Source organism: Opisthorchis viverrini (genome assembly GCF_000715545.1).
Source record: "Opisthorchis viverrini unplaced genomic scaffold opera_v5_4, whole genome shotgun sequence".
Classification (NCBI taxonomy): Eukaryota; Metazoa; Platyhelminthes; class Trematoda; order Opisthorchiida; family Opisthorchiidae; genus Opisthorchis; species Opisthorchis viverrini.
This window is the reverse complement of record NW_008751660.1, coordinates 2,972,806-2,982,331: the sequence shown is the minus strand read 5'-3', so window position 1 is coordinate 2,982,331 and position 9,526 is coordinate 2,972,806. Positions and strand designations below refer to the sequence as shown.

Below are 9,526 nucleotides of genomic sequence, written 5' to 3'. Positions count from 1 at the left end.
CCAGCTCCAATTTTGTTTTGCCTACCCGGAGGTTCTGGTATCACGCGTCACTCGAAAATACCCTTCGACCTTTACACCGTGGTTTGCTGTTATTATTTACAATTCCACGCACCTGAGCAAAATGTGGCCACTTTTTCCAGTGCAGTTATGCATGCGCTAAGCAAGGATACCCACTCGTGTGATTTCACGCAAAGGCGTTATTTAGGGTGAAGATATTCGAAAAAGTTAACGCACTGTTCTCCTCGGGAAAGCGGTGGGTTCAGACCACCCATATCTTGGGCAGCTAGCAATTGTATCAGAAGTTCCTAGTATGCCAGAACCGTTTGCGTGTCGGGGCAGCTCTGCTGTCGGACAGATACTGAGTCTCCACCTGACAAAGGATCCAAACAATAGCATGATGCAACAATGGCCTGTGGCCGCTCCACCCTTCGGTTTTCAGTCATGTCCAGCCAGTCGTCACCAGCGACCTGCAATCCGCATATATGAGATAACACTCAAGTTTAAGCAAATGCTGATCAGCTTCTCTTCTTTAACTGATGCGCTGACCTCGTCAGTCTTAGTCATCGTGCCATATCGCCACACGGAGGTACTGTCAATCAATGAAATTAAGGCTTGGTGAATTGAGGATAAATGTTTAATACGTCATTTGAGAGGATCTTTCAATACAAAAAATGCACAATGAGTTAACCTCACCATTTCAGAAGCGCTTTGCCCTGACCTGTCTAATTCTTAGGACCCTAACCATATAAAGGCTCTGATCCGTCCATTCTTCATTCCCACCTTCGCTGTTTGTGACCCTGACCATGGGCCCAACGGCCCAAGGCCACGAGGCCTCATAAGTGGTTTGGGTTTTAGTTCAATGTGACAGGTTGGATTTTTCCATCTCTGCCGTTAACCAGATCTGATGTTCTAGTTCCCTATTTTCCGCACTTTACACTTTTCTTGTAACATGTCAGGCTGGAATCCTCTTTTTTGCCCTCATTCGTATAGTATTTGTCCGCCAACTTCAAATCCTAACGATCTTATCTTGCTTGATGTTCTCTCCAAAGGACATAGTAACTGTGCTTCATCTCTCGTACCGGTTTAGTGGTGGCAACGTCTACATCGGACAAATCCCACCGCCTATGACGCTGTCCTTTTCTCAAAAGGCCTCGTACCCATAATCCCCGCCAGTCATGCTTTTATTTTTAATGTAATCATATGATCATGCCTGACGGCATATCATTCACAAGTTTGGTATAAACGTTATTATTAGTATGGAAGATTGCCAAACAACTGAAGATACGCCAAAATATTCTGAATGTGTTCAAGCAGTTTGCTTCAGACCATTACGCTGTCAAAAACGATGCGCCTTCCATGAAAAATCCAAATGTCCACGCGGTTGACTTCGCAGTCCCTTCATAACAATATAATAAAATACTAGTGGATAATGAGACGCTGAACTCTAGTGATTCCGTAGTTTCTAACAAATTTTCACGTATCAGCTGTAGTCAGGGAGTTCAAGACTACATTACGCCGCGCGATATAGTGTAGTATACTTTAAGCAATCATTGCTACAAAGTTCGCATACATATTGGTTGGGCAATGCGTTTATGTTTAGTGCAGTATACGAAGCAGGGCATTTGTGCTTTCGCAAGGACAGTTCTTCGAGTGGCCGGAGGCCAATTCCTTGCTAAACTCTAGTAACGGTCTTTCAAGCAGAACCAAGGCGCCCCAAATGTACTTTAATTGATATCATTTGGTCCAGGATTCATTAAAAATAGGTTGCGGAGTATAGCCTTTATGCCTCCTCAAGGACAAAGATTAGGTGCATCAACATCAAGGCTACCCTTCAGTTACTTTGTGCTGTTTTTGTTGGAGTATTTCTTGGGGCCGCACATCAATCATTACTCAGTAAGCTTTGCCACAACTGCGAGGAAGTAAGAGTTATCAACAAACCCCATGAAGTTCATCTTCAAAACCATCGTTTCCGACAAAACTCGGACCCGGTACTGCTATTTCAAAAGCCTAATAGGTGTCAATCAGTACAGACGGCTACAAGCACAGTGAGGTCAGTAAACTTTTGGACCTTCTGTTGATTTTTTCTCGATCACTCGGAGCTAATTTCCACCTGTTCAGGGAGAATCTTAGGTGCTCAGTTGCATGTCATGGTATATAGCGTCTGAAGTTAAATAGCAAGATTCTGTACAGAGAGATGGCAGATACAAAGCAGCCTTGTCCTCAGCTGAAAAAAACCGACTTCGATCCCCTAATTAATCCATTAGATTATGTTGATTTTGATATGCCTGGTGGTACCCGGGTTGAAATTATCGAGAACCCACAATGCTCATGCTTTTTCCGCAACCGGTCTAATTTTGGTTCAGGAATCTGGTCCCATTGCTTTTCAGGCTTTACCAAGCACAAAAAACCTACCTTCGCGGGTCTATCACAGCTTATCTTTTAGAAAAGAAGAACATGACACTGGGATTAATACTTTTAGCGTGTAATCAGGGCGGCGTATGGCTGCAGAACAAAGGAGGGAACGTTAGTCCCCAAAGTAATGGGTTGTAAGCATTACTGTGACGTCAAAGACCATCAGGTAATTTTTAACACCCTGTATCAGGTAAGCCACGTAAAATCGGTCCGTGCGCTTGTTCCTGAAGCCATAGACCTGGATTTTTGTTAGTTATCTCTGAATTCAGTTAATAAACGAGCAGTTGATAGTTGACGAAAGGAATGTTCCTCATTATTCGTTGTTGCGGGCGTAACGTGATCCCTATGATGCAGCGTGCAATAGGATCCGATGGGCCCACCACTGGCCAAAGGTAGACTTGCGTCTCAGTGGAATTTAACGCTGTCACGCAACAGCCATTCGGGTTGACATGTAAATACACCAAAGTGTATTACTGCACACATGTGTACAGAAATGTATTTGATGCTGGCATAGTTATGGCCGATAGTTCAGTGCGTGTTTATGCGGTTAAGTTTGAGTATAGGTAGGGGCAACAGTGGTGGCTATGTTCCGCCCGGTGCTTGCATTTTAGTATGTGTGAACAATTTGACCAATCCGTTATTCTGTGGAGACGATTTATTCCTTGTTCGAAGAGTGTACGTTTTGAAGAAAAACGCCGACTAAGAGGCCGAGGGGTAGTACGTTCCAGAGGAGTACACCTTTAAGGAGGAGAATGCGCTTGAAGGCTTTTAGTGTGTAAGTTGTTTGGTATGGCGTAGTACAAAGGAGAGTAATGGCTACGCTGGAGACCTTAAAGCTGAGAGGCGGCAAAGGTTCAGCGGTATTTCGTGGAAGAGAGGTAAAGGCCCGATGGGGATAATAGGGAAGGGAGAGACAAATGTTCTTGATGATTTTGGCTTTTGTTCAGCATTATTCTGTGTTGTCTAGCATATTTTGAGTCCAAAAACGTTCAGACAGCTGTAGTGCTTAAACAAAAGCAAATCAAAAGCGGAAAAGTCTAAGCTGAATTTTTATTTTTAGGGCTCGGCAGATTAAAATGAATAGCAAATTACGTTTTTTATATACACGCCCCTAGAGAAACTTTTGCCAAAGGGAGTACTACGAACAAAACCAGATGCTGAGACCATCAAAAGGCCGCAGAGGATGGACGAAGGCCGCGTGAAGCGGTACGAAGTGCTAAAGAGTGCAATGTGTGCGTTTTTCTTATTATAACCGGAGGAGTTTTGTGTGCCTGTAACGAATGGGGATAACTTTGGTCTGTTGAGCAACATGATTGCTGCAATGCATTCTTAAACAATTAGCATAATTCCGCCCCGAGCATTAAGGAAAGCAAACGGGAGTTGGGATTTTCGTAGAGGCCAGGATGTGGGACAGTTCTAGATGAATGCGCAGGACAGTTCACCGCAAAAGCTTAGGCAGGGCAGGATGAGGTTACGGGCTCAGGATTCGGTTGTTCCATGTATGATAAAAGCTGTTTCCATGGAAGAAAACCATTTTTACCTAAGGCTTTGAATCATACAAAGCGGCGTTGGTGAGCTATAAACAACCGATTTTTAAGTCTGTCCGGCAGGTGCACAACGAGATGAGACTATGTTGAGCGGGCTAAAGGGAGTCCGATTGACAGTTTCCTCTAGCTCGTGGCAACGTATGTTCTTGGAGCTCGTCAGGAGAAAAACCGAATCGTTTTGACAGCGTTCGCCGGTGTAGATGAATGATTGTGTGCCTGTTCACAGGTTAACGGGAGATATGATGAGAATGAAACGATAGACAAGATTTAATGCGGCGGCCCTCGAATAGGAGCGCACCCCTTGGAGATTCCAGGATGTACGCAGCTGCTGTCTAAGACACCTGTTGGATTTTGGTAGGGGGAAACCGCCCACTTTCACTGTTTAAGGAACCAGCTGCTGACACGGGGCGGATTTGACTGAAACTCCTGAGTGCTATGCACTCTATTTCAGGTTTCAGCGTGCAGCTGTGCTACGTGATCCTGGGCTTGAGTCCACCCTATTGAGTGATTTTGGGCAGAGGCAGCAGCTTTTTTGCTAACAGTGCGCATAGTATAAAAAACCCGAGTTAGCTGCATGTTCCTGCAAATCGGATTTGACCGTCAGCAAAGTCGGCCCTAAGGTGTAACGGTGGCTGTATCCGAGATGATAGCGTGTAGTGAATTATTATTCTTGCCATCGCGTTGAGAAATTTAGGGACGTCTTGGTATGATAAAGGAATTTGGCAGCCCTGACGAAAATGGCGGGCTTTGTTCCTGAACCTTGTTCATGATACTGATGCTTCTTGAGTGTCTGTTGAGAAAGTAGGATACAAAAACGGATGTCTCCCTGAGAATATTGAACTCAGCAAACTGTGGTTTGCAAAGCCATCAGATTTGGAAAGGACCGCAAAAGCAACTGAGACCACTGAATAGAGTAACTAAGTCAATGTGGACAAGCAGTGCAAGCGTCATGCAGTTCATTGTGTAGTGGTAGAACAGGAGTTGGCTTCTGGATGTAACGTTATTCAACCGTGGTACATACGCTGATGCAAACCAGGCAATAATAAAAAATATACCGCCATTATTCGCATGAAAGGCGCGAAATGCTCAGTGAAAAGTTGCAAAAGTAGAGCATGTACGAGAGGTTTGTGTTTGCCTAGTTTGAAAGTCCAGAGAAATTGATTGGACGGCCAGTCAAAAAGGCTCCGACGGGCCCTTCCCAGAACCTCGAACAAAAGCTTCATCTAACCAGTTTGAAACTAGCCTCCGATATTGTGCTACAAAATGCAGCAGTAGAAACATCGATTGCTGGTGACCGCCTTACTGAAGTTGTGGATATACCGGGCGCAATTTCCACGCCGACAAAGGCGGTTCTAACGGCGTTTTGACCTCCACTCGCGACTTAGAGGGTCAACATAATGAAAGCGGTGGCGGTGTACCTGAAAATCCTACGCAGACTGGGGTAGCCATGCTGATTGATAACTGGTCGTCAGTCCGGACAGAGAACACAATCGACTGCTGTTGAGCAGGCCACGAAAACCTTCCCAATTCCGGGATGTTCTCGATGAACACAGGATACTGCTTTTCTTCAAATCGTGAACCTCGTCAGTACTTCTTATGTTAGGCAGAATTAACACAAAATCCAACTTTACGGTCGAAATCGGACGATGCGAAGGCCAATAATTCTAACTCACGGGATTGGTAAATAGATAGTTTGGTAAATAGATAAACAGCCACTGACAGACAAGAACAAAACCGACCCGGGAAACGTGGGCAGAAGCCTCGATCCTGTGTATCAATCCGTGACTCCGTGAATCCGTATACTGACCATCTCCGAGCCGAGGTCTCAATGGTCGAAAATGCGGGCTCAGCAGCCAATCGTGCTACAGATATGCTACACGCCCGTTGCCGGTGCCGCATTCGGAGCGTGTCCAGATTTCAAGATTACGACACATTTTATGAAGTTTTTGTCTGTTTTTTTTTCGTTCAATACATTTAATATAGCCTTTGTATTTCTTCTGCAGAACGAATGGGCTTGAGTGGACCAGACCAGAGCTGAGGCGTTACCTTTATCACGCCCATGGGTGTTTTGACGCAACGACCCGTCTGAGTGTCACGGATATATTGGTGGCCGTAATAATGTGAGAAAGCTCAAATCAACCCTTCGAACGAGATCGGATTTTGTTCTCTGTTGATACCACGTTGAATACATTGTACATTCGCGCGAAAAGTAGCCATATTCGGTGGACCAACGCCTAAAACGATGTCGAAAATCGGGGCACTAGCTCTTCCTTGGTGTTCACGCATGCACCTTGGACTCGGATAGAAGGGGTAAGATCCAAATCAACCTTACCAAGTGCAGAACCATTGACTACACTGTGCGGTGGTCAGCACTGGGTAGACAGAACCTCCATACGCATCCCCTGCTGATTCGGGATGGTTTAACACTGGCTTGGTATATCAAGTTCTTCATGTTGGTTTCCGGCGTAGATGTAGCTGATTGGGTTGTCCTTCGGCAAACGTAGCCAACCACGCATAAATTGCCTGATGTAGTTGTCCAACCATTTGAGCGTGCTTCGGTGGATTTGAGCACAAGTGAATACGTCAGCCTCGGTATCAGATAGTTCCTTTTGATCTTCATTCCCTACTGTGGCTTCAATGGGACATACCTAACCTTGTTGAGCAGTTTCAGCAGCTACTGCCGGTTGTTGCAGGCTCCTTTCCATTTGAAAGTAAAGGGGACACTCATATATGTCGGACCAAGAGGAGTGATGAGTTCCTCGGTGAAGCAAAAACGTCCGACTAAGACCGCGGCCGCCCGATGTTTTCTCTCTTCACATCACCATTGCCTTGGACTTTCGGTCGCTGGTCGTCATATCAGCTCTTCATAACCCGACCGCAGCAGTTTCAAGCTTTTCTTTAAGACGAGCCTCACTTTCTTCATATTCAGCAAGGGATGATCATCAAACAAGGTGTCATAAAACTGGTATCTTAGTTGCGGCGTCGAGGATCCAAGAACCTCATCCATTGTCATGGTGAAAAAAATCGCTCAGTTGTAGCACCTTTTCGGTGCCTAACTGTCATGCCACCCGAAGGTTGCACGAGGGCTGGGATACTGCCAGGTTACCCAAGCCCATACAGGGGAAGTCGAGAGGCAGAGGACCGGTTCGAACCACGAACCTTCCGACCAGTAACTTCGCGCTCTGAACACTTGGGCAATGTTGAACAACAGTTGGGCAGATGAATCCTTCTACTTCACCCTTGTGGCAGGGAACCTACCACTTTACAGACTTTTTTGCAGTGAGCTCAGTCAACGGGACTGGTAGGCCTAGTTGTGGTGCGACGGTTTACATACTTCGGCAGTCGATTGAACTGTGATGAAGAACATCCACATAGTATCCACAGTCTTTCTCACTGAAGTCTCAATTTTCTGGTCCTTCAGGTTATTGATTGCAGCGAGTTTGGTAGCTGTCTTCTTATCAAGCTTTTGAATCGAAGACTGGTTAGGACCCCAGGTTCGGATGCCGTGGCTGGGAACACGCTGACACTCCCGACCCTCTCCCCCCTTAATGGCAGCGAATGACTTAGCATAAGGGTGCGCAAAAATCAAGATTCAATTACTTGTGCAGTCTACCTCCCAAGACAGGGTCTTTGTGCCCCTGTCCGCGATCAGCCGGAGGCATTGCAAGAGCTGGCGGCTGGTCGGTGTCACTGATTTCCGTCCCATACTGATTGAGCGCTTGAAAATGTTGTCACTTCAAAATGCTTGCGAAAGGCCACCACCAGGTCCCTCGCATCTACTCTTTTTTATTTTTGCCCTGATGTGAGTCGGGCACCTAGAGAAGTTACTAACTGCACCCTACACCTCATCTGTCTCTTTGTATCCACCATTCAGATTTCGTTTTCATGTTTTTGTGGCAGTTTTTGATGTAACTGGGGCAATAAGCTGCTCTCGCGTGCATTGTAGACTTGATAATAACTAAAAAGAACAAACATTCAGCCGTAACGCCTGGTGTCTGGCTGCCACACCATCAAAATCAAGATTCAATTACTTGTGCAGTCTACCTCCCAAGACAGGGTCTTTGTGCCCCTGTCCGCGATCAGCCGGAGGCATTGCAAGAGCTGGCGGCTGGTCGGTGTCACTGATTTCCGTCCCATACTGATTGAGCGCTTGAAAATGTTGTCACTTCAAAATGCTTGCGAAAGGCCACCACCAGGTCCCTCGCATCTACTCTTTTTTATTTTTGCCCTGATGTGAGTCGGGCACCTAGAGAAGTTACTAACTGCACCCTACACCTCATCTGTCTCTTTGTATCCACCATTCAGATTTCGTTTTCATGTTTTTGTGGCAGTTTTTGATGTAACTGGGGCAATAAGCTGCTCTCGCGTGCATTGTAGACTTGATAATAACTAAAAAGAACAAACATTCAGCCGTAACGCCTGGTGTCTGGCTGCCACACCATCCGAAGGAGGCACGAGTGCCGGGATACTGCCAGACTGGCCAAGCGTGGACGGGAGCAAGCGAGCTATCGGGGTTCCGTCCGAACCACTGACCTTTATTTCAGCAAGTTCGCACCTTCACTCAGCTATTCCGAACCCGAACATCGTAGATACTTTGTCAGCAGACATTTGCTGCATTGCTGAGGCTCACTTGTAAGACCCAAGGACAGTTACGAAGATTAGGTATCGCCGTCTTAACTCCAAAGACCACGAATTTCGAGTGACCACAGTTGCTGTGGTTCGTTGCGGAGGTGTTTGTTTGGTTCTTAGTTTCCAACCTGAAGTTGCTTTACTCGGTTGGATGCGTATTAGCAGTCGACCCTATGTTGTCCAACTTATTTGGACGACTGTCCACCATAAGCACTCGTGTTTGTCAAGCTACCACGCGCCACGTATTTCAGATGTCCTCTGTTGTTTTGACTCAGCAAAAGGCTATCTCTATCGAAAGCCAACCACCCTCTGGCTCACGACAAGGAGCTCACATACACTCGTGCTATCTTACAATGCTCATAAGTTTGCATATACAGATGTCCAAGAGCAGTCCTAACCTACACATTACGCCCTCGCGTTTTTAAGCACGAATGTTCTAAGCCTCGCACAGCAATTGGAAACGGTTAACAGACTGGTTTTGTTGGACCATTGAAGGCATTTGGAAGTGACGTACACTGCCTTTCCGAGACGTGTTTAAAGGATCCGTCTGCTATTTACAGTTTGGCCCCCACTCGGATTATATTCGTGACTCATGTGACTCTGCCACTCTCGCTTTGGGACATGCTGGTGTTTGTATTGTTTTGATTGTAAGAGCTTGGGTGGATTCCACTCGGCAGCCATCTGCGTGAAGTAAGGCTTGCATGCTCACTTCAGACAAACATAGCGAGGAGAACGTTGCACCTTTGTCATGGCTGCATGCGCACCAATAGTTGTAGGTAAGATGGGATGTGACTTTTTACGGATGTCTACCTCGGTTGGTTCAGAAAGTGCAGATATCAGTCCTGGATTCAAACGCCAGAGTGAGCCGTTTATCAGCCAACTAGGCACGCCTGGCTGGTTGTTTCGGTCCCGTTATCATCCGGTCTAATTATATATAT

The 9,526-nt window shown here is 46.1% G+C and overlaps 1 protein-coding gene across 1 annotated transcript in view; it reads right to left on the bottom strand.

The window, feature by feature from the left end:
• Positions 1 to 305: 305 nt before the first annotated feature.
• Positions 306 to 9,526, bottom strand: part of T265_00454 (hypothetical protein) — a gene marked incomplete at both ends in the record, with an annotated part of 9,716 nt that continues 495 nt past the window's right edge. Inside the window, 2 exons of the mRNA XM_009164227.1 lie at positions 306 to 467; positions 7,294 to 7,503. Coding sequence (XP_009162491.1) covers positions 306 to 467; positions 7,294 to 7,503 — 372 coding nt within the window. The remainder of the gene's footprint in view (positions 468 to 7,293; positions 7,504 to 9,526) is intronic.